This window comes from Pristiophorus japonicus, chromosome 16, assembly GCF_044704955.1.
Source record: "Pristiophorus japonicus isolate sPriJap1 chromosome 16, sPriJap1.hap1, whole genome shotgun sequence".
In the NCBI taxonomy this organism is placed as follows: domain Eukaryota; kingdom Metazoa; phylum Chordata; class Chondrichthyes; family Pristiophoridae; genus Pristiophorus; species Pristiophorus japonicus.
The window spans coordinates 15,625,735-15,650,582 of record NC_091992.1 but is presented as its reverse complement, the minus strand read 5'-3'; the positions used below and the strand labels follow the sequence as shown (position 1 = coordinate 15,650,582).

Below are 24,848 nucleotides of genomic sequence, written 5' to 3'. Positions count from 1 at the left end.
TCTTTTTCTAACCTCTATCATCATCATTTCAATTCGATCCCTTTTGTCTCTCTAATCTCTCCTGCCTTCCACCCTATCACAGACCTTCCCTTTTGTTCTTTCTTCCCCTCCCCCTTTCAGTGCTTAAGAATCTGCTATTTTCAAACATTCGGCAGTTCTGACGAAGGGTCGTCGACCCGAAACGTTAACTCTGTTTTTCTCTCCACAGATGCTACCTGACCCGCTGAGATTTCCAGCGTTCTCTGTTTTTATTTCAGATCCCAGCATTCGCAGTATTTTGCTTTTGTAAGAGCATTGGAATCGTCGCGTCCAGAGCTAACAAAGGCGTGGATGAGAGATCAGCACGATGTCTCAGTTTGTACAGTGCGATCTCACTTCCCTTGACCCTTTGATCATAAGAGAAAAATAAAGTTAAATCCTGACTGACTCATGTACTGGGACTGCACAGATTAAGTTTATCTCATCATTTAGTCCTGATCAATAACCTAATAATTATGCTTAAATCCTACATTGACAAATGGGCCAATTTTATACTTAGGCAACGTTTTGTCGTATACACATGGGCAGACTTTATATTGAATAAAAGATTAATCTGTGTAAAGCTGCATGAAGCTTCCATCACCCCATTAAAGATGTCAATTGCAGGCATAGATCTCCTTTAATAATGCGATGAGGCATTTGAGGAACCGTGTTGAGTCTACATTTTTGCTCGAAACGGCTGCAGCCAGTTAGAAATAATAAGTGAACAAGCAAGGTATGTGTCTTCCTTGGACATTGCCCTTCTCACCCACTGCACCATCAACAAGGACACATTATTCCCAATGCAACATTATTGTCTTAGACAGCTACATCCACTGTATACACCCATTGGGCAACAAAGGAGACAGACACAAGTCCCCATTCGCTACCTAGCCAGACAGGCAATGAACGGAGGCCCGGGGGTGCATGGAGCAGCAAGTCCGACCCCTAGTTCTGGATTCTCCAGCCAGGAGAAACAACCTCTCAGCATCCACCCTGTCAAGCCCTCTAAGAATTTTATGCATTTCAATGAGATCATCTCTCATTCTCCTAAACTCCAGAGAATAGAGGCCCATTCTACTCAATTTCTCCTCATAAGAACATAAGAACTAGGAAAAGGAGTAGGCCATTCGGCCCCTCAAGCCTGCTCCGCCATTCAGTAAGATCATGGCTGATCTTTGACCTCAACTCCACCTTCCTGCACTATAGAAACATAGAAACATAGAAAATAGGTGTAGGAGTAGGCCATTCGGCCCTTCGAGCCTGCACCGCCATTCAATGAGTTCATGGCTGAATATGCAATTCAGTACCCCATTCCTGCTTTCTCGCCATACCTCTTGATCCCCCTAGTAGTAAGGACTACATCTAACTCCTTTTTGAATATATTTAGTGAATTGGCCTCAACAACTTTCTGTGGTAGAGAATTCCACAGGTTCACCACTCTCTGGGTGAAGAAGTTTCTCCTCATCTTGGTCCTAAATGGCTTACCCCTTATCCTTAGACTGTGACCCCTGGTTCTGGACTTCCCCAACATTGGGAACATTCTTCCTGCATCCAACCTGTCTAAACCCATCAGAATTTTAAACGTTTCTATGAGATCCCCTCTCATTCTTCTGAACTCCAGTGAATCCAAGCCCAGTTGATCCAGTCTTTCTTGATATGTCAGTCCCGCCATCCTGGGAATCAATCTGGTGAACCTTCGCTGCACTCCCTCAATAGCAAGAATGTCCTTCCTCAAGTTAGGAGATCAAAACTGTACACAATACTCCAGGTGTGGCCTCACCAAGGCCCTGTACAATTGCAGTAAGACCTCCCTGCCCCTGTACTCAAATCCCCTCGCTATGAAGGCCAACATGCCATTTGCTTTCTTAACCGCCTGCCGTACCTGCATGCCAACCTTCAATGACTGATGTACCATGACACCCAGGTCTCGTTGCACCTCCCCTTTTCCTAATCCCCATATCCCTTGATTCCCTTAAAATCCAAAAATCTATCGATCTCTGACTTGAATGTACTCAGCGACTGGACATTCACAGCCCTCTGGGGTAGAGAATTCCAAAGATTCACAACCCTTTAAGTGAAGAAATTTCTCATCTCAGTCCTAAATGGCCGACCCCTTATTCTGAGACTGTGACCGCCCCCCCCCACTCCAGCTCTAGATTCCCCAGCCAGGGGAAACATCCTCCCGGCATTTATCCCCGTCAAGCCCTGTAAGAATTTTATATGTTTCAATTAGATCATCAGCTTGCATGGCAGTGATGGTTCTCCTCCCATCAAGACCTAACAAAGGTCTATCAACCTGTGAGGCGGGGCAGGATGTACAAGAATTGTATACTGCGCCATTGGTCCAGGAGATACCTGCCCTGCCACTCGGGCTCCGACCTGAACTATTGCCAGTGCTGCCTGCAGCTGCCAGCTCAAGTATTTCCCATTCTCAGTGGGTAGCACCCTCGCCTCTGAGTCAGAAGGTTGTGGGTTCGAGTCCCACTTCAGGGACTTTGAGCACAAAAAAAAAATCTAGGCTGACACACCCAGTGCAGTGCTGAGGGAGCGCTGCACTGTCAGAGGTGCCGTCTTTTGGATGAGACGTTAAACCGAGGCCCTGTCTGCTCGCTCAAGTGGACATAAAAGATCCCATGGCACTATTTTGAAGAGGAGCAGGGGAAGGAGTTATCCCCGGTGTACTGTCCAATGTTTATCCCTTAATCAACATGACAAAAAAAAACAGATTATCTGGTCATTATCACATTGCTGTGTGTGGGAGCTTGCTGTGCGCAAATTGGCTGCCGCGTTTCCCACATTACAACAGTGACTACACTTCAAAAGTACTTCATTGGCTGTAAAGCGCTTTGAAACGTCGTGAAAGGCACGTTATGAATGCAAATCTTTCTCTTTCATCCTTACTCCAACGTTGCTGCTTCTCATTCAGATAAACACAATGTATGAACAGGCAGTGGAATAGTTGCTATGACTTGCAAATAATTAACTCATTGTCAACGCTGCTGTCTTAGGACTAAGTGAGAGGAAAGTTTCCATTTAGTCCTTCCATAGTGCAGTGTTCTCTGAAGGAGGCAATATTCCAGCTGATATCCTCTCTGTCACCCAGCCTCTGCTGATTCCCTGGAGTTATTAGTATTCATACAGCATTGATAACAGCAAATGTATTACATGCATGAGGAGATTATGCAACTAATACATGTGTCATTAAGCTTATTCGACGTGTTTCAGTGGTTGGCTTATGGGCAAAACGCACCTTCCTATGAAATATGCCTGACAGCTGCTTAATTAAAACGTACTCAGATGGAAAAGCTGTTTGGCAGAGAGTAGGGTGCAGGATCCATGACTTGAATTGGCAGTGCCAATAGCCCGAATCTTCTATTGAAAGACTAAACTTCAACAGAATTTGGAATTAAAAGAAATACTGTTAAATTAGTGTGAAAAGAATGAAAGACAGGCTTTGCATTTGTACGGGGCCTTATCACAGCTCTCAGCCATCTCGCACACAATGGATTACTTTGAAGGCCTGTGACTCTTCTGTGGCGTATCTCTTCCTTGGATACTTTGACCAGAAGTTAAGACAATGATTATCTTTCTTGCTTGAGCAGGTGAGTGGGTAGCCCATGTTTCCAATAAATAAACTTTGTGAACATACTTTCCAGTTGGATGGTAGTCGGCAGCAGGAACTCTGGATGGTTATTCCCTCACCAACTCAGGGGTATTGATGCCAATTGCAAACACCTGGGAGTCCCTGGCCAGAGACCGCCCTAAGTGGAGGAAGAGCATCCAGGAGGGCGCTGAGCACCTCGGGTCTCAATGCCGAGAGCATGCAGAAACCAAGCGCAGACAGTGGAAAAAGCGTCCAGCAAACCAGTCCCACCCATCCCTTCCCTCAACGACTATCTGTCCCACCTGTGACAGAGTCTGTGGTTCTCGTATTGGGCTGTTCAGCCACCAAAGAACTCACTTCAGGAGTGGAAGCAAGTCTTCCTCGATTCCGAGGGACTGCCTATGACTGTATCCCAACTGCTGTCCTAGCTCAGTTCAGTTGGCTTAGGGCGGACTGGAGGTCGAAACTGGGACCTTCCAGTCTGTTTGGTGAAGCTCTTTGCTTCCCTCCTCCGCCATTGATTGGGATGCAGCTCCTCATAGAATCATAGATTGGTTACAGCATGGATGAAGGACATCTTGGTGGGATCCTGAGGACCAAGGTGAGATTTTTTTTAAGGGCACCAATGCTGATGGAATAGATGACAGCTGAAGTTGAGATGACAGAAACAATCGGTCAGTGGTGAGAGTGGTTGCTCCAAGGAGATGACAGTGGATAGAGAGTTTACTCCAAACACTCCCAAACTGCATAAAGCTCAAAAGTGTATTCCAAATCCAGCTTCTAACACTGGAAAGTGAACAGCTGTGAAATGGTACCTTTTATACCACACTTGCAGCTGTCACCTATTCAGAGCACGTCAGCTATTCCCACTCCCCTTTAGGGCAAACTTCTGTCCATCACAATGATGCGGCCCTGAGCCTGGCCGACTTTCTAGCCTCAGGGTCATTTAAGCCTCTGCCCCGGATTCCACCAAAATATTGATGGGCGTACCCTCTGGGAACTGGAATAGCACAGCAGCTATCAATCTTAGATTTTCCATTGCGTTTTCTGTCATCCTCTCCTGAAGGGACCGATTTTTGGAGGGCTCGGATGGTGGGGGGGGGGGGGGGCACGGATAGGGGGGGTGGCACGGATGGGGGGAGTGGCATGGATGGGGGGGATTGTGGTTCTCTGGCCCTCGTACTTTGCAAGCTCTCTATGTGGCAAGTCCAGGTAGTGAGTGCGAGTGGGCTATTAATTAATGTCCACACATACACACTGTCTTCACCAGTTGTATAATATCTGCTCACGCACTCTCCAGATGGATTCTCTAGCTGCCGATCAGGAGCATAAAGCATGAATGATTTAATTCCTTCCCGAGCAGATGGGCTGACACCCGCCATTGTTGCTTCATTGGCCGAGGACAGCTAACACAATACGGACCAAGGACTGAACCTGGGGTCTTGCTGCCCTGTATGGCTCAGTCCCAAAGTATTTGTCCTAAAGCCATCTGGAGAGCTGCCCTTGTTCCCCTTTACAGTCTACACACAGGGCTGGATTTTGCCGGCGCTCAGAGGGCGGGTCCGCTGTCACAATCCAAAAGATTGACAGCGGGGTGGGATTCCACTCTGAACCCACTTCCGTGTCAGTTTCCCAAGTGCTGGGTCTGTTGGCGCTTTACAGACCCGACACGAAGTGGCGGGTGAGCCAATTGAAGTAGGTAAGAGGGTGTTTATAAAGGTACTTAAACAGCATTTTACCATCTACTTAGCAGAGTTCCAGCTTTTTGACAACTTTCACGGCACTCGCGGATCATGTCAGGTCAGTAGGTCGGGTTTTCAATAACTCTCCACTGCTCTGAATAGGTGACAGCTGCAAAGGTATAAAAGCTACCATTTCACAGCTGTTCACTTTCCACTGTTAGAAGCTGGAGCCTTCGGGATTTGGTATACACCTTTGAGCTTTATGCAGTTTGGAAGTGTTTGGAGTAAATTCTCTATCCAGTGTCACTTCCTTGGAGCAGACTCTCTCACCATTGACAGATCACTCCTGTCATCTCAAGTTCAGCTGCCATCTATTCCATCAGCATCGGTGCCCTTGAAAAAAATCTCACCTTGGTCCTCAGAATCCCACCACGATCAGCCCCAACACCAGCAGCACCAGGCACACCAGCAGCACCAACAAAACAATACCACCCTTCTCCGCAATCACCTGATGCTGGAAAGGACACAGGGCATCAGCACCCAACCACATTGCTGCCCAAGAGGCCAGGCCTCACCATGGCCAGATTTACTTCACTTGACGTTGTACACCCTGGCTGCCACATGATGCGCCAGGTTGGCACCACCCCACACCAGCACCTTAAAGCATCCCTGCAATGCCCAAGCCATTCCTTTGACACTCATCACCATTGTGGGAGTACCTTTATGTCTCACCATTCACTGCAACTCACTAAGCCACTTCCAAAGATGCACACAGATCTGTCCAAGAAGTCAAAGTGTTGAAAATAAAGATTTCAATCTTTCAAACCACATTAACAGAAACTTTACATGAACATTGGCGAAAAGACGCAAGTGCCTACCCTTGTGCGTTGTTAGCTAGTCTGATTGGACAAGGATGCGGGTGAGTGTCCTAATGCCTAGTGAGATGGGGAAGTGATAATGTAGATAGAGAGGGATAGGTGGAGGCGCAAGTTAAGTTGGCGTGAGTAAGGATGTGCAGGAGTAGGGTAGGGAAGGCAGAGTGATGGGGATGTGATGAGTGTCACAGCAGGATGAGGTTGAGTGTGGCTTTGCAGTAATGTTTCGTGATCCACTGAGATCATTGAAAGGTTTGTGCCACTGCAGCCAGATCCACCTGACGACATCCCTGCTTGTGCCCTCCTGTACAATGTGCAACCAGGCTGCATTGATGTCATGGAGAGGTCTCTTCTGCCCATTGGAAGGGAAGAGAAGCTCCATGCGTACTGTGACTCCCTCCATAAGCATCTAGAAGGAGTCGTGGGAGAAGTTGGGTGCAGTTGTGCACCTCTGTAACGTGTTTGATAGCGCTGGCAGCACCTCAATGCTGTCGAACACTGACAGCACAACTGTCAAAAAAAACATAGCCCGTGGTCACTTTAAGGAAACCAGCTGATGACGCATTGTCAATTGACATCACCAGACCCACTTCCTTTTAATTGGCCAGGAACCTCGCAGGGCGGGCTTAACAAACCCCATCAACAGAAAATTCTTGACACAGAACGGGATGGCGCCCGGGAGCGGGGTGTGGCAGTCCGCCACTTAACTCGGCCACACCAGACCCACCTCGGTAGGCAAAATCCAGGACATAATGAGATCTCCATCACTAACAATGGCCTGTTTCCTTAATGTGCTAGATAGTAGATGGTCATCGAGCATCTAAAAAACTAGCACTAAACTTTGTGTCAGTAACGCAACGGGGTCGAAATTGGTTTTGGCCCTTTTCGAGGCGGTGTCACTGCCCGAGTGCTGATTTTAGTGCTGGGCGTTAGGTGCAGCCTCAAATTGCTAACTTCAGTTTTAACTCAAAAAGATGAGAGAGCAGCGCTAAAAAGTGGCATTGCACCCTCATCCTCTGAAGCTCAGGAGGCCGAATGAATTTCACAACAGGGAGCTGCCGCCATGCTGGGAAAAAAACGGGAAGAAAAGGGGGGAAAAAATAACTAAAACTTCTCTGATCCACACACACACTTTCCCACTCTTAAAACTAATGAAAATATGCAGAAGTAAATAGAGAAAAACCTACTTTCCTTTCTGGGCAATTCTGCCCGAGAACCGATTTTTAACCACCACTTTTTTCAGGCTGTGCAACAGCCGTATAAAGCAAATGTCGTGACAGAGGCGTCAAATAGGCGTGGTACGCTGGATGACGTCACCACGCCGGGAGCGTTGGCCGGTGCAGCGTTCCCTCTTGGCACCTCTGCCAAAGAGCCGACTCAATTTCAGCCGGCAGTAACGGGCGGCGTCCACAACCCAATTTCTACCCCAATGAACCTTCCACACCAAGTTTCCACATTACAACAGTGCCTGCACTTCAAAAGTACTTTATTGGCTGTGAAGCGCTGTGGGACTTCCTGAGCAATGTTCGCACTAAGCTGTATGCGTGACCGCGCGATCACCTGCACGTTCCCGCTCACTGGCTCTTACATTGTAGATACCGCGCATGCCCAGAAATGTTAATGGGCCGCGCATTGGAGGTAGGCAGGCCGCGTGGGAGGCCGCGCAGCTTATGGGGGTGGCGGGGCGGGGACATTGGTCCTTTGATAGTGAAAGGCGCTATATAAATGCAAGTCTTTCTTTCAAGTTAGTGAGCGCTTCGAGAAGTCTCATCCAGCAACCGGTTAAACAAAATGCAAGGCAGCATTCGTGACATACATGAATGTCAACTTTTTAACTTTTTATTTATTCGTTTGCGGAATGTGGGCATCGCTGGCAAGGCCGGCATTTATTGCCCATCCCGAATTGTCCTCGAGAAGGTGGTGATGAGCCGCCTTCTTGAACGGCTGCAATCTGTGTGGTGAAGGTACTCCCACAGTGCTGACTTTGTACCAGTGGTTTGGTACAACTGAATTTAGAGGGGCAGTTAAAAATCAAGCAAATTGCTGTGGGTCTGGAGTCACATATAGGCCAGACCCGGGCAGATTTCCTTCCCTAAAGGAAATTAGTGAACCAGATGGGTGTTTCTGACAATCCAGTAGTTTCATGGTCATTGTTACTGATACTAGCTTTTTAATTCCAGATTTATTTAATTAACTGCCCCTTACATTTGAACGCTTTATTGACCAAAATACAAAAGTACTGCCTGACCTGCTGAGTTTTTGCCAGCATCTTCTGTTTTTATTCTAAAAATAAAACGTGTTGTTGGCACAATGTGTGCAACCATAACTGATTGGTGGCTGGAAAATAACAACAAGCTGGAAGGATGAAAAGAGTGGGAAATGAGGTCAGAGAAACCAATAACATGGGGTTGGTGGGACTTCCTGAGAAAGAGCGAGTTAGGGTAGGAATTGTACAGTCTGAAATACAACATTCGAGTTTAATAGGGGGCATTTTGCGGGGTTGATAATCTGCACAAGATTCTGGGATATATTTATTTGTATATTTTCAAATGTGATTTTCCTTTCATAGAATCTCCTTGTGTCACAGCTGTGCACTGGCAGAGGATGCCTATGAGGTTTCTTCCCAGCCTCTGTTCGGCCCATTTTATAGGTGTCTCTTAGAAAATGAGAAAGAGACCCACACAACAACAACAACAACTTGTATCTATATAGCGCCCTTAAAGTTGTAAAACGTCCCAAGGCGCTTCACAGAAGTATCATGAGAAAACAACTTTGACACCGAGCCACATAAGGAGAAATTAGGGCAGATGACCAAAAGCTTGGTTAAAGAGGTAGGTTTTAAGGAGCGTCTTAATGGAGGAAAGAGAGGTAGAGAGGCGGAGAGGTTTAGGCAGGGAGTTCCAGAGCTTGGGGCCTAGGCAACAGAAGGCACGGCCACCGATGGTTGAGCGATTATAATCAGGGATGCTCAAGAGGGCAGAATTAGAGGAGCACAGACAGATTGTACGGCTGAAGGAGATTCCAGAGATAGGGAGGGTCGAGGCCACGGAGCGATTTTAAAACGATAAGAAGTTTAAAATCGAGGCGTTGCTTAACCAGGAATGCAACTCAAGGTCTGCAAATTCAAGCAGTGGAGTTTTATAACCCTTTCTGCCCATGAGGCACATCTGTGTGTCAAACATCGTTTTTCGGTTCAGTTGTCCCCTATCCTCGGTCTGCCTAGCTTTGATTGGTGAAATGGCAAGTGGCACAAACGACGGATGCCCCTGCAGCTGGTAGCGAGGAGGAATTCGAGACTGCACAGGCTCAACTCTCCCCTTGTGACTTTCCCTTTTGCTTGCAGGGGCTCAAGGCAACATTTACTATGCACTTGCCCCTCTCATTGATTTTAGCTCAAGTAAGGATCACATTTGCTCTTGCCCTTCACTCAATGGCTCGAAGGGTGAGTGTTTGAGTGACTTTAGCTGCTTTAATATTGGGTTAAGTGCCGTGCTGCTGCTGCTAGGATCCAACGCAGGTGTCCAGTGCTGTTGGCAACAACTCAGAATAAACCTACCACCTTCACTAAGACTGGCAACCAGACAGACCTGGTTTCCTTTGAATCGGTTCTTCCTGGCTGGTGCCCTTAGCAAATCCGGAAGCACATGCAAATGTGCGCCCAATATAACAGCAGCTTTTCAGTGTCCGTCAGTGGCTCAGTGGGTATCCTTATGAAAGGATGCACTTGCTTTGGAGGCAGTTCAGAGCAGGTTCACTAGGTTGATTCCGGGGATGAGGGAGTTGACTTATGAGGAAAGGTTGAGTAGGTTGGGCCGCTACTCATTGGAATTCAGAAGAATGAGAGGTGATCTTATCGAAACGTATAAGATTATGAGGGGGCTTGACAAGGTGGATGCAGAGAGGATGTTTCCACTGGTGGGGGAGACTAGAACGAGAGGGCATGATCTTAGAATAAGGGGCCGCCCATTTAAAACAGAGATGAGGAGAAATTTCTTCTCTGAGGGTTGTGAATCTGTGGAATTCGCTGCCTCAGCGAGCTGTAGAAGCTGGGACATTAAATAAATTTAAGACAGAAATAGACAGTTTCTTAAACAATAAGGGGTTATGGGGAGCGGGCAGGGAAGTGGAACTGAGTCCATGATCAGATCAGTCATGATCTTATTGAATGGCGGAGCAGGTTCGAGGGGCCATATGGCCTACTCCTGCTCCTATTTCTTATGTTCTTATGTCTGAGTCAGAAGGTTGTGGGTTCAAGTCCCACTCCAGAGACTCGAGCACAAAAATCCAGGCTGTCGCTCCAGTGCAGTACTGAGGGAGTGCTGCACTGGCAGAGGTGCCGTCTTTTGAATGAGACAATAAACCGAAGCCCTGTCCCCCCTGTCAGGTGGACGTAAAAGAACCCATGGCACTATTTCGAAGAAGAGCAGGGAAATTATCCCCTGTGTCCCGGCCAATATTTATCCCTCAATCAATATCACCAAAACAGACTCTCTGGTCAACAACTGTGGCATTTCCCATATTACAACAGTGACTATGCTTCAAAAAGTACTTCATTGGCTGTAAAATGCTTTAGGATGCCCGGTGGTCGTGAAAGGCGCTATATAAATGCAAGTCTTTTCAGTATCAACCCTTGATGCTACCTCAACTTTGAGAGTTTTACATGATTCACAAACTACACACCTCTACCATAGGGCTTATGATGCGGGCCTCAGCATTACTATGCCGCCCCGACCTGTGTGAGAACACCATCGCAGGTCGGGGCTATAAATAGAGCTGGAGCGCCGGGCCCTGGAACATGGTGGGCAAAGGTGCAGCGAATGAGGGTACGGGGCCCAGAAGATCCGAGGGCCCAGGGGCAGCACGGGCCCAGCCCACACTGCGAATATGTGTGCACACTAGGTCCGTGCAGCAGAGCAGATCTCCACTTGTCCTGGTTAATCCTTGCCACTGGATAAAGGCCTAGCTCTGTCGAGCCCGTGTGGTGGCTGATGTGCAATGGTCACCACACATTAAAAAAAATCCACGCACAGGCATCTTCCACCCCCTCAACTGGAATCCAGGACTGGAATATCAGGTCCTTCAGTGAAACACCTGTGAACTCCCGTGGAAGCAAGTCATCCTCGTTCGCGGGACCGCCTATGATGATGATGATGGGGACAGTTGAACACCTGCCGCACAAGACATGTGATAATGTACGTCTTTCACACAAAGGGTGGTAAAATCTGAAACTCGATTCACCCAAAAGGCTGTGCATGCTAGGGAGCAATTGGAGCTTTCAAAACTGAAATCGCTAGATTTGTGTATAGAAGCAGGAAGGTCTTGCTGCAGTTGTACAGGGCCTTGGTGAGACCACACCTTGAGTATTGTGTGCAGTTTTGGTCTCCTAATCTGAGGAAGGACGTGCTTGCTATTGAGGGAGTGCAGCGAAGGTTCACCAGACTAATTCCCAGGATGGCAGGCCTGACATATGAAGAAAGACTGGATCGGCTAGGCTTATACTCACTGGAATTTAGAAAAATGAGAGGGGATCTCATAGAAACGTATAAAATTATGACGGGACTGGACAGGTTAGATGTGGGAAGAATGTTCCCGATGTTGGAGAAGTCCAGAACCAGGGGTCACAGTCTAAGGATAAGGGGTAAGCCATCTAGGACCAAGATGAGGAGAAACTTTTTCACCCAGAGAGTGGTGAACCTGTGGAATTCTCTATCACAGAAAGTTGTTGAGGCCAATTCATTAGATATATTCAAGAAGGAATTAGATGTGGCCCTTATGGGTAAAGGGATCAAGGGGTATGGCGAGAAAGCAGGAATGGGGTACTGAGGTTGCATGATCAGCCATGATCATATTGAATGGCAGTGCAGGCTCGAAGGGCCGAATAGCCTACTCCTGCACCTATATTCTATGTTTCTATGTAAAGGTCTCAAAAGATGTGGAGCAAAGGAGGGTAAACAGTGTTGAGGTACAGATCAGCCATGATCTAACTGAATGGCGTTTCATAGTGAAATTCTACAATTACGTTTGCCTTTTCCTCCAATGCCACTCAGAGATTTTAGCATTGAGGGGCCAGTTTGTAAAGGGATCATCCCTTAAACGATTGATCGCCATCAATGAGCTTGCAGTTTCATGCTCTCGAGCAACCATCATCATCATAGGCAGTCCCTCGGAATCGAGGAAGACTTGCTTCCACTCTAAAAATGAGACCTTAGGTGGCTGAACAGTCCAATATGAGAGACAGAGTCTCTGTCACAGGTGGGACAGACAGTCGTTGAGGGAAAGGGAGGGCGGGACAGGTTTGCCGCACGCTCTTTCCGCTGCCTGCGCTTGTTTTCTGCATGCTCTCGGCGACGAGACGCGCGGTGCTCAGCGCCCTCCCGGATGCACTTCCTCCACTTAGGGCGGTCTTTGGCCAGGGACTCCCACGTGCAACAGTGCGCGACTGACTGGCTACTCAGAAATGGCCCACGTTGGGCTGCTATCAAAACACCAAAGACACAATGGATTTCCTCGGTCTGCATTGATCCACTGCAAAAATGAGATGGCGTGCTACTTTCGGGCTGGATCTGTCCTGTCGGAGGGTGGGCACCTAACCTGGTACCAGAACTTAGTGCCATTCTGTGACTGCCCACACGTAGCTCAATGACAGCCGCCTGGGATGAACCACCTCATAGTTTCCCCTCCCTCTTTAAAGTGAGCAGCTCTAGTGATTGTGGCAATGGGGCCGTCCACGACGGACAGTGACTGTGCTCCTCGGGAACTCGCCGGGACAGCCCGGGGACAACAGGCAAAAGGAAGAAAACCATGCAAATGAGTCGGGCTGCAAAATAAAGATGGTGGCGTTTGATATAAATGACATCGGATATATGGCACAGAAACAGGCCATTCAGCCCAACCAGTCCACGCCAGTGTTTATGCTCCACTCGAGCCTCCTCCTGTCTTTCCTCATCTAAATCTATCAGCATAACCCTCTATTCCCTTCTCCCTCATATACTTGTCTAGCCTCCCCTTAAATGCATCTATGCTAGCCGCTTCAATCACTCCCTGTGGTAGTGAGTTCCACATTCTCACCACTCTCTGGGTAAAGAAGTTTCTTCTGAATTCCCTATTGGATTTCTTGGTGACTATCTCATATTGATGGCCTCTAGTTATGCTCTTCCCCACAAGTGGAAACATTCTCTCCGTATCCACTCTATCAAAATCTTTCATAATTTTAAAGACCTCTATTAGGTCACCCCTCAGCCTTCTGTTTTCAAGAGAAAAGAGACCCAGTCTTTCATCCTTTCCTGATGTGTACACCCTCGCATTTCTGGTATCATCCTTGTAAATCTTCTGTGCACCCTCTTCAGTGCCTCTATATTCTTTTTATAATATGGCGACCAGAACATTACGCAGTACTCCAAGTGTGGTCTAACCAAGGTTCGATACAGGTTAAGCATAACTTCCTTAATTTTCAATTCTATTGAATATATTTAAGGTGGAGATACACAGATTTTTGAATGATAAGGGAGTCGAGGGTTATGGGGAGCGGGCAGGGAAGTGGATTTGAGGCCAAGATCCGATTGGCCATGATCTTATTGAATAGCGGAGCAGGCTCAATGGGGCCAAATGGCCGGCTCCTGCTTCTATTTCTTATGTTCTTATGTTCTTATACCTCTAGAAATAAACCAGGCAGAGCTTTAATATAACCTAATAAGGCTGTAATATAAATGAAACAGAAGCATCATGACATGAACGAGCCAGTACTGTAATATAAATAAGGCAGATGTACTGCAATTTAAATGAGCCAAGACTGTAATCTAAAGGAGGGCTGGCCTGTAGCTAACTGGGATGTAATCTAAACAAGACAGGATTGTAATATAAATGAGGCAGAGGGCTGTAATATAATCATCATCATCATCATAGGCAGTCCCTCAAAATCGAGGCAGACTTGCTTCCACTCTAAAAGTGAGTTCTCAGGTGACCGTACAGTCCAATACAGGAATTACAGTCTCTGTCACAGGTGGGACAGACAATGGTTGAAGGAAAGGGTGGGTGGAGAGTCTGGTTTGCCGCACGCTCCTCCCGTTGCCTGCGCTTGATCTCTGCATGCTCTCGGCGACGAGGCTCGAGGTGCTCAGCGCCCTCCCGGATGCTCTTCCTCCACTTAGGGCAGTCTTGGGCCAGGGACTCCCAGGTGTCGGTGGGGATGTTGCACTTAATCAAGGCGGCTTTGAAGGTGTCCTTTAAACATTTCCTCTGCCCACCTGGGCCTCGCTTGCCGTGTAGGAGTTCCAATTTGAGCACTTGCTTTGGGAGTCTCGTGTCAGGCATGCGAACAATGTGGCCCGCCCAACGGAGTTGGTCGAGTGTGGTCAGTGCTTCGAGGCTGGGGATGTTGGCCTGATCATAAAAGGAAGTGGTGGGACTGTAATTTAAACAAGGTCGGCGTATAATGTACAAGAGGTAGGGCCGAAAAAGTAAATAAGACCAACTCTAATATTAAGGTTAATAGGGGCTGTAATGTAAACACGAGTGGGAGTATCAATGATACAAGGTGGAAGTGCTGTAACATCCATGGGGTCGGGTGAAATACAAATGAGACTGCACTGCAATAGAACCAAGGGCGGAGTACGAGGTCATTTTGTTACATAAATGAGGCTGTTTCATAATACACATGTAATACACATGTAATACACATGACAACATTCTGTAATATGAGATATGGCTGCAATATAAGAACATAAGAAGAACATAAGAAATAGGAGCAGGAGTAGGCCCCATGGCTCGTCGAGCCTGTTCTGCCATTCAATAAGATCATGGCTGATCATCGACCTCAACTCCACTTTCCCGCCCGATCTCCACATTCATTGGCTCCAAAAATCTATCGATCACAGCCTTGAATATATTCAGAGACTCAGCTTCCACAGCCCTTTGGGGCAGAGAATCCCAAAGATTCACAACCCTCTGAGTGAAGAAATTCCTCCTCATTTTAGTCTTAAATGGCCGACCCCTTATCCTGAGACCGTGTCCGTTTAGTTCGAGACTCTCCAGTCTGGGGAAACAACCTCTCAGCATCTATCCTGTCAATCCCCTTCAGAATCTTGTGTGTTTCAATGAGATCACCTCTCATTCTTCTAGACTCCAGAATAAATGAGACAATGTTGTAACATACACAAGTCCATCCTGTAATACAAATGAGAATAGATTGCAATATAAGCCAGGCTGGGCTACAATGTAACCAAGGTTGGATTGTAATATAAATGAGACAGGGCTGTAATATAAATGATGTTGGTCTGGAAGCTAAGTGAAGCTGGGCTGTGATAGTAATGTGGCAGTGCTGTTGTTGTCAGCAGAAGAGCTATCTCAGGAAGCGGGTTTCTGAGGCTCCAACAGAGGGAGCAGTCCCAGTAAACACCAGCTAGCAGCATGTGCCCACCCATGTTGCCCTCTACAGACCTTCCTCCAACATCAGGGAACTTCTGCAGCCAAAAAACTGTGATCCTGGCCAGCCCCTCATCTTCAGGTACACATAACTTCCAGCAGACAGTCACTGGACACCAATTAGAAGTGGGGACACTGGCTCGTTTACCACCCACCCCTGCCCCCCCCCCCCCATCCCCACCTTTCTCTGGCACAGTGATGGTCCAGTCAGGTGCAGCATCTCTCCTGCCACCTCACCCAAGACCAATAGTGACAATGTACACTCTGCGCAGCGCCACGCTGTGTATATACCCCCTGAGCCATCGTGAAGCTGCTCAATTTCCAGCCATATTATACGCACACTGCTTAAATACAATACAGAATCAAAATTTGCTTCATCTCTTAATTATTCCAATCACGAAGGAGACTGCTGTAACTCGATGGCCATCTCAGCAATTGTGAGTTCCACACTCCCCTTCACACAACAACAACTTGTATTTATATAGCGCCTTTAACGTAGTGAAAGGTCCCAAGGCACTTCACAGGAGTATTATGGGACAAAAAATTTGACACCGAGCCACATAAGGAGCAATTAGCGCAGGTGAAAGGAGGTGGGTTTTAAGAAACGGCTTGAAGGAGGAAAGAGAGGTAGAGAGGCGGAGAGGTTTAGGCAGGAAGTTCCAGAGCTTGGGGCCTAGGCAACAGAAGGCACGGCCACCAATGGTTGAGCGATTATAATCAGGGATGCTTAAGAGGGTAGCATTACAGGAGTGCAGACATCTCGAGGGGTTGTGATTAAAGAGATAGGGAGGGGCGAGGCCATGGAGGGATTTGAAAACAATGATGAGAATTTTGAAATTGAGGCGTTGCTTAAGCGGGAGCCAATGTAAGTTAGCGAGCACAGGGGGTGATGAGTGAGCAGGACTTGGTGCGAGTTTGGACACGAGCAGCCGAGTTTTGGATCACCTCTAGTTTTCGTAGGATAGAATGTGGGAGGCCAGCCAGGAGTGCGTTGGAATAGTCAAGTCTAGAGGTAACAAAGGCATGAATAAGGGTTTCAGCAGCGGATGAGCTGAGGCAAGTGTGGAGACCGGCGATGTTACGGAGGTGGAACTAGGCGGTCTGAATTATGCTGCGGATATGTGGTCGAAAGCTCATTTGAGGGTCAAATATGTCACCAAGGTTGCGAACCGTCTGGCTCAGCCTCAGACAGAAGTTGGGGAGAGGGATGGAGTCGGTGGGCAGGGAACAGAGTTTGTGGGGGGGACCGAAAACAATGGCTTCAGTCTTCCCAATATTCAATTGCAGAAAATTTCTGCTCATCCAGAACTGGTTGTCGGAAAAGCAGTTTGACAACTTAGAGAGCGTGGCAGGGTCAAGAGAAGTGGTAGTGAGGTAGAGCAAGATGTCATCAGCGTATATGTGGAAACTGATGCTGTGTTTCCGGACGATGTCGCCAAGGGGCAGCATGTAGATGGGAAATAGGAGGGGGCCAAGGATAGACCCTTGGGGGACATCACAGGTAACGATGCGGGAGTGGGAAGGGAAGCCGTTGCAGGTGCTTCTCTGACTATGATTAGATCGCTAACAACAACAACTTATATTTACATAACGCCTTTAACGTAGTGAAACATCCCAAGGCACCAAGGAATATTATGTGATAACAAATTTGACACCGAGCCACTTTTGTAGAAATTAGCGCAGGTGACCAAAAGCTTGGTCAAAGAGGTAGTTTTTAAGGAGTGTCTAGAAGGAGGAAAGAGAGGCGGAGAGAATAAACATATATCAGCATCATCATCTGTGTAAGAATGTCAGAGGTATATCGAGGTTAGGGAGGATTAAGCTCGTGTATCACTCCCGATGAAAGAGCTGTCACTCCAGACAGTTTCGTAACCGATAAGGGAATAAGGGGTTATGGGGAGCGGGCAGGGAAGTGGAGCTGAGTCCATGATTGTATTAAATGGCGGAGCAGGCCCGAGGTGCCATACGGCCTGCCCCTGCTCCTATTTCTTATTAGATGTGTGTGTGGTGACCACCAGGACCCGGTGTGGTCGGTCTGACTAATTGAGAGTTTGCACTGAGAAGCGGGACTGAAACCTTTGTCCATCTGTTGATGTTTCAGACGAGTGCCGTCCTGTGCTCCGGAGGCTGCGTTCTGCTGGCTGCCAGCGCTCTGCTGGCGATCGTTACGGTCTTCCTGCCGAGCGGGCTGTGTGAGAAGAGGATCTGCACGCTGGCCGGCTACATGCAGACAACGGCGGGTGAGTGGACTGACTGCTGTACTTCTCTCTCTCTCTCTCTCTCTCTCTCTTGTGTTGTCCGGTGGTGACGTTACCATGGGAGCGCTGCGTGGGATTTTACAAATCAGTAATTGAACATGTGGGGGAATGGAATAGGATTTATGATGCCCACAAGGTTGGATGTTAATTGCAGTGCATGTGATGTCCCACCAGCAGTTAGCATCAAGACTTCAGGCTAAATAAGCCAGTCCATGTGATATTAATTGATGTCCTGTGTAGGCTTGTAATGAAAATATATGTTGGGAGTACAATGGATCAAGATTCTCAGGCAGCACGCCCACAATTTCCCAACTGAGGCACTAAACGGGCACAAAACTGGCCCTACATTGCTCTAAGTTAATATATTTCGTTCTCATCAATTATCTGGCTCCTCCCCCAAACCCCCGAGAGCATCGATTCCTTGCTGGAATACAGTTCCACTGGAACGCATCCAAGTGCTGGTTGTTCATTCCCATGTCTCAATAGTGTCAGGAAGCTGTTCAACTATGGCGGTCATCATAGGGGTAGGGTGGCATGGCGGTTCTGTTACTGGACGAGTAATCCAGAGGTCTGGACTCATGATCCAGAGACATGAGTTCAAATCCCACCATGGCAGCTGGGGAAAATGAAATTCAGTTAATTAAATAACTCTGGAAGAAAAAATGCTCATATCAGTAATGGTGACCATGTAACTACCGGATTGTCGTAAAAACCCAACTGGTTCACTGATGTCCTTTAGGGCTGGAAATCTGTCACCCTTACCTGGTCTGGCCTATATGTGACTCCAGACCCACAGCAATGTTTTTTGACTCTTAACTGCCCTCTGACATGGCACAGCAAGCCCCCTCTTCAAGGCAGCAGCTCACCACCACCTTCTCGAGGGCAATTAGAGATGGCCAATAAATGCTGCTCTTCCCGGCGATGTCTACATCCTGTGAATGAATAATAAAAATTATAGCTTTCCCAATCCTTTCCTCTCCCAATATCCATGCCTACCCTTCCCGCAGGAATCACGAAGAGCAATCAGGAGTGAGAAGCCTGGCTAATTTTCACCGTGCCCACCTAGAGGCAGTGAGGCCAACAGTAGCCCCCTTGCTACGGCCTTGATCGAGATCACCTAACCCGGCACAGACCAGGGATCAAACCTGGGACCTTTACTCGTCTGTGTTGCTCAACTATAACAACAACTTGCATTTGTATAGCGCCTTTAACGCAGCAAAATGTCCCAAGAGCGTTATCAATAAAAACATTGACACCGAGCCACAAAAGGAAATATTAGGACAGATGACCAAAAGCTTGGTCAAAGAACTAGGTTTTAAGGAGCTTCTTAAAGGAGAGAGAGGCAGAGCATGTTAGGCAGGGAATTCCGGAGCTTCGGGCCTCGTGGAGCAATTAAAATGGGGGAAGGGAAAAAAGCCAGAATTGCAGCGCAGTGATCTTGAAGGCTTGTAGGGCTGGAGGAGGTTACAGAGAAAGGGAGGTGCGAGGGCCATGGAGGGATTTGAAAGCAAGGATGAGGATTTTCGAATTGAGGCGTTGTCAGACCGGGAGCGAGCGTAGGTGAGTGAGCGCAGGGTCGATGGGTGAACGAGATTCAATGTGACACCAGCAAAGCTGAAAACAATAATGTTTTGGGCGGGGGGGGTGGTGAGGGGGAGCGGGAGGACTGTGGCAGTCAGACACAAGTTCCGATACTGCCATACCTGTTCACTATTTCAGCCACGTTGTCACCGGGTGGCGCATGGCCGATACCTGCGGGTCATCCCCGGCTCCGCTCACGTTCCTGCGATAAAGTGATTGTGGTGGAGGCCTGAGATTAAGGGATTGAAATTGGGTGCACTTGTGCCTCCCGTTAGAGCGCCAACGCCTTTGCGACCAGGCGCGGCGCTGACATCAACTCCCGCCATATTGGGCGGGGGTTTAGCAGCGGCGCTGCGGCGTTGCGCTCCGAACTCCTGCGCCCGGAGACCGTGACGTCATCGCCGCGCGCATCGCCCCCCCCCCCCCCCCCTTAGCGCTTCGGACCCAAAATTCTCTTCCTCCCCCTCTGGCAGCGCCCGCCGAAAATGCCGACAGCCCCAGGAGGCGCGGATCGGGCGGCCGGCTGTTACCGGGGTGATGATTAAAGGCGGGATAAGTCAAAACAAAATGTACCTTTATCGGTGCCATTTTCTTTGCGGGTTCCTACCCCGATCGATCAGCCCAGTACCCTGTCTGAGTGCTGGGCTGCTCGCGCGGGGTGCCCCCTCTCCCTTGGTGGTCCAGGCAGGTCTGTTTTAAGCTGCAGAGGCTGCAGCGGTGGGCATTTCCCTTTAAGAGAGCGAAGGACCCTTTGAACCCGGCAGCGCTGTACGGCCCAGTGTGCAGCAATGCTGAGCTTTCCGCCCCGCCCGCGTTCTCTTTAGCGCTCCCAGACGGCATGCTTGATTTAGCACTCCAATTCCTTCCTGGAACGCTGAAGCCAATTTTTTTTGAGAGCGGGGAAACATTACGTCGGGTGCTAAGTTTCCCGGCTTTCAAAAGTTACCACCCCCCCCCCAAAAAAGATAATTAATTTCTCCCCCCACCCCCCCCAAGTCTTCGGCCAGTTGATCAGATTGGTGATGAATGGCGTGCGGCAGGCAAAAGGGGGACAGGGAAGAGGAGAAATTGTTAAATGAATATGGTTGTAAAGGTTGGGGCTGTCTGTGCAGTTTTTAAGATGATAGTTCTCCTAATTATCCAATGAACGTGGAAAAAAATTAATGAGCTCCAAGCTGAGTGTGAATGATAAAGTAGGTTAGATGGTAGCTGGAAAGATTTTTCAATTTTATGATTAATGCTTTCATCAGTCAGCCACCATCAAGCTTGGCTCGGTGATGGGGTGTACTAATAATCAGCACCACAGGGGGAGGATGGACTATCTAGACTGCATTCCTATCTGAGGTGCGTTAAGCAGGGAGGCTGCAGTGTCTCTCCAGTGAGGCTGAAGGAGAGGAGAGCCACAATGGGGCATTGAGAATGCCCGAGAACAGCTCTGGGCCTGTGCTCATGACTGCAGGCATCAGACCAGGTAAACACAAAAATACTGGATTAAAAAAAACTTAAGGGGGAAATTTATCCAAGGATCCTGATAAAAATAAAGTGATCCATTTGTCTGGATGAGTGCAGTTCCAACAACACTCAAGAAGCTCGACACCATCCAGGACACAGCAGCCCGCTTGATTGGCACCCCATCCACCACCTTCAACATTCACTCCCTCCACCACCGGCACACCGTGGCTGCAGTGTGTACCATCCACAAGACGCACTGCAGAAACTCACCAAGGCTTCTTTGGCAGCACCAACCAGACCCACGACCTCTACCACCTAGAAGGACAAGGGCAGCAGGCGCATGGGAACACCACCACCTCCACGTTCCCCTCCAAGTCACACATCATCCTGACTTAGAAATATATCGGCCGTTCCTTCATCGTCGCTGGGTCAAAATCCTGGAACTCCCTCCCCAACAGCACTGTGGGAGTACCTTCACCACACGGACTGCAGCGGTTCAAGAAGGCAACTCACCACCACCTTCTCAAGGGGCAATTAGGGATGGGCAATAAATGCCGGCCTTGCTAGCGACGCCCACATCCCATGAATGAATTTAAAAAAAATAAAGCACCCCAGTGACATAACACAATAAGTGCACACTATCTCACCGAAGATACACTTCCTTAACAAGCCCGCAGGTTCAACTAACTTAACATGGTCTTTTGTACATTTGCAACTTGTCTGGAACTCTCCAGGCATAATTGTGGGATATTCTGGTTGGTTGGCACAGCTCTTGTTAGAACCTTGAAAACTTCTTTCTCCTGCAGATCATTTTTATTTATTCTTTCACCCATGTATTTTAGTAAGATATTTTCTCCAGATGGCTTATCCTAGCTCTTCCCTTGGCTCATCATTCAAGATTCCCTGCCTAACTTAATGAACAGGTCTGTTGTGTTGGCCTTGACCTGCGTGACCTTTGAACGCACCATCAGCATGTCATATGACTGGCAGGCACAGACTCATCCCACCGCCCAATCCACCCCCAAAATGTTCCTTCCTCGACAGAAAATTCTAAATGTAGGTGTGTAGATTAACATCTAGAGAAAGGGTGAATATGGGGCGGGGGGGGTGGGGGGTGCAGGATAAGAATTCCTCTCATTACTATGTGTAGGTACAGCTATAATATATTAAAAATCTTATATCTACACATACTTATGGTCTGAAAAACCTTACTTCTCTCTGTCACACTTTCACATCAACCTTTCCATTATAAATTCTTATGTCCACATTTATAATGAAAACTGCGTTTCCCACATTGCAACAGACACTACACTCCAAAAGTACTTAATTGGCTGTAAAGTGCTTTGAGGCGTCCTGTCGTCGTGAAAGACGCTATATAAATGCAAGTCTTCCTTTCTATGTAAACATGTCACACTGTAATGACACCTTTCTGCCAATGGTGGCACTGTAGCATCTCAGTTTTGCATCTCTCAGTATCTCAGTCTGTGCTGCAGCATAATTCCTGTGCTTCAACCAGCTCTACATCTCTGCTCCCCAAACTACCATAAATGTTGCTGTTTAACTATAAATAATATTGTAAAAATATATTATGTAAAAATAAGGACAGAATATATGACTTTAGAATAGGGAAAAAAATTATATCTACGCAGCCCAGTCCAATTTTCTGCTGCTCTACCTGAGGACTACACCTGGGCCTGGTCTCCCTATGTGCAATGCCACATGATCAATTAGTTCATACAGATATTGTTTGTTTGTTAGTTTGCTAGTTGCTCGAGAAATACCACCAACGTTAGCGTCCTTGTCCAGGCCAATATTCCCAGCATTGAAGCACTGACCACACTTGATCAGCTCCGCTGGGCAGGCCACATTGTCCGCATGCCAGACACGAGACTCCCAAAGCAAGCGCTCTACTCGGAACTCCTTTACGGCAAACAAACCAAAGGTGGGCAGAGGAGACGTTACAGGGACACCCTCAAAGTCGCCTTGATAAAGTGCAACATCCCCATCGACACCTGGGAGTCCCTGGCCAAACACCACCCTAAGTGGAGCAAGTGCATCCAGGAGGGCGCTGAGCACCTCGAGTCTCATCGCCGAGAGCATGCAGAAATCAAGCGCAGGCAGCGGAAGGAGCATGTGGCAAACCAGTCCCACCCTCCCTTACCCTCAACGATTGTCTGTCCCACCTGTGACATGAACTGTGGCTCTCGTATTGGACTGTTCAGTCTCCTAAGGACTCATTTTTAGAGTGGAAGCAAGTCTTCCTCGATTCCGAGGGACTGCCTATGATAATGAGTTACAGTTTCACTAGAACTACCAAACAGGGGCAATCTTCCAAATATATTTAGGTTTTGCTTCAATTAAATTATCACTGTGCTTTCTTCAGGCTCTGTGTGGGTCTGATCTGTGTTCGTGCATCGAGCCAGCAGGCTTATCCCTTACGAGAAGGTTCAGCTCTGCCCACACACTGCTTCAGGACCTGAGGATGTCACCCCCTCAAGGCTGCCACCCACCGTGAGAGGGGAATCTACATCTTCTAAGCAGTTTTGAAGTCAAAAAATACAAGCAACAAAAGTGTTTTTGAACAATATTTTTACAGTCACTCAGTGCTGTACTGCTACAGTGCCGCCACTGGCAGGAACGTGTCATTACAGTGCGATGAAAGAGGGAGAGAGGGGTCGGGGGGGGGGGGTGGGGGGGAAAGCCTTTCGGCCAGAGTTAGGGGTGGGTACCCGGAGGGAGGAGGCCCTTCGGCCTGGAATAGTAGCGGGTACCGGCATGGGGGGCGGGGAAGAGGGGGAGATAGACTTTTGTCATAAACACTTTAATAATTTAATGCTGACAAGGTGCTTGTCCAGGTTGCTGTGAGCTGGCCAGAATGTGTTGTATATTTCACTTTCCAGCCTCAGCCCGTAATGTGTCCCTCGTTACCCTGGCAACCCGATCTTTTTGGCACAGATCTTAGGCTCCACCCCCCCAAAGCTAAAGGACAGGCTAGGTGGCGCCAAAATCAACAATTCAAATGGGGAAAGTTGGATCATTTTTTTTTGGCGTAGTTGGGCCCCAAATAAACGGGCGTAACTCTTCAAGTACAGCAAAAAAACGGCTTTGGGGAAAATTGAGCCCTTTGTGACGACCCAAGAAATGGTTCACAACTCACTGGACTGATTCCTGGGATGGGGGGATTGTCCTATGAGGAGAGATTGAGTAGACCAGGCCTGTATTGTCTAAAGTTTCAAAGAATAAGAGGTGATCTTGTTGAAACATACAACATTCTTACAGGGCTTGACAGGGTAGATGCAGGGAGGATGTTTCCCCTGGCTAGGGAGTCTAGAACCAGGGGTCACAGTCTCAGGATAAGGGGTCGGCCATTTAGGACTGAGATGAGGAGACATTTCTTCACTCAGAGGATGGTGAATCTTCGGAATTCTCTGCCCCAGAGGGCTGTGGATGCTCAGTCGTCGAGTATATTCAAGACAGAGGTCGCTAGATTAATGGATATTAAGGGAATCAAGGGATATGGGGACAGTGCAGGAAAGTGGAGTTGAGGTAGAAGATCAGCCATGATCTTATTGAATGGTGGAGCAGGTTCAAGGGGCCGAATGGCCTACTCCTGCTCCTATTTCTTATGTTCTTATCTCAGCTACTGCCTTGGCTTGGTGGGGTGGCTAAGGGTCGGGGGGGGCGGGGTGGGTATGGGGTGGTGGCTAAGGCTGGGGGTGGGAGGCTGAGGGCGGGGGTGGAGTGGCTGAGAGCAGGGGGGGGCGACCGAGGGTTGCAGGGGGTGGGGGGGAGGCTGAGGGCGGGGGGGGGGGGCGACCGAGGGTTGCGGGGGGGGAGGCTGAGGGCGGAGGGGGGGTGGAGGTGACCGAGGGTTGCATGGGGGTGGGAGGCTGAGGGTGGGGGGGAGCGACCGAGGGTTGCGGGGGGGTGGGAGGCTGAGGGCGGGGGAGGCTAT

The 24,848-nt window shown here is 48.4% G+C and overlaps 1 protein-coding gene across 1 annotated transcript in view; it reads left to right on the top strand.

Annotated features, from left to right (window-relative positions):
- The window catches only part of LOC139226966 (LHFPL tetraspan subfamily member 7 protein), a 305,798-nt gene that overhangs the window by 142,310 nt on the left and 138,640 nt on the right, over window positions 1-24,848 (top strand). Inside the window, exon 2 of the mRNA XM_070858060.1 lies at window positions 17,704-17,842. Within this exon, the coding sequence (XP_070714161.1) occupies window positions 17,704-17,842 (139 nt within the window). The remainder of the gene's footprint in view (window positions 1-17,703; window positions 17,843-24,848) is intronic.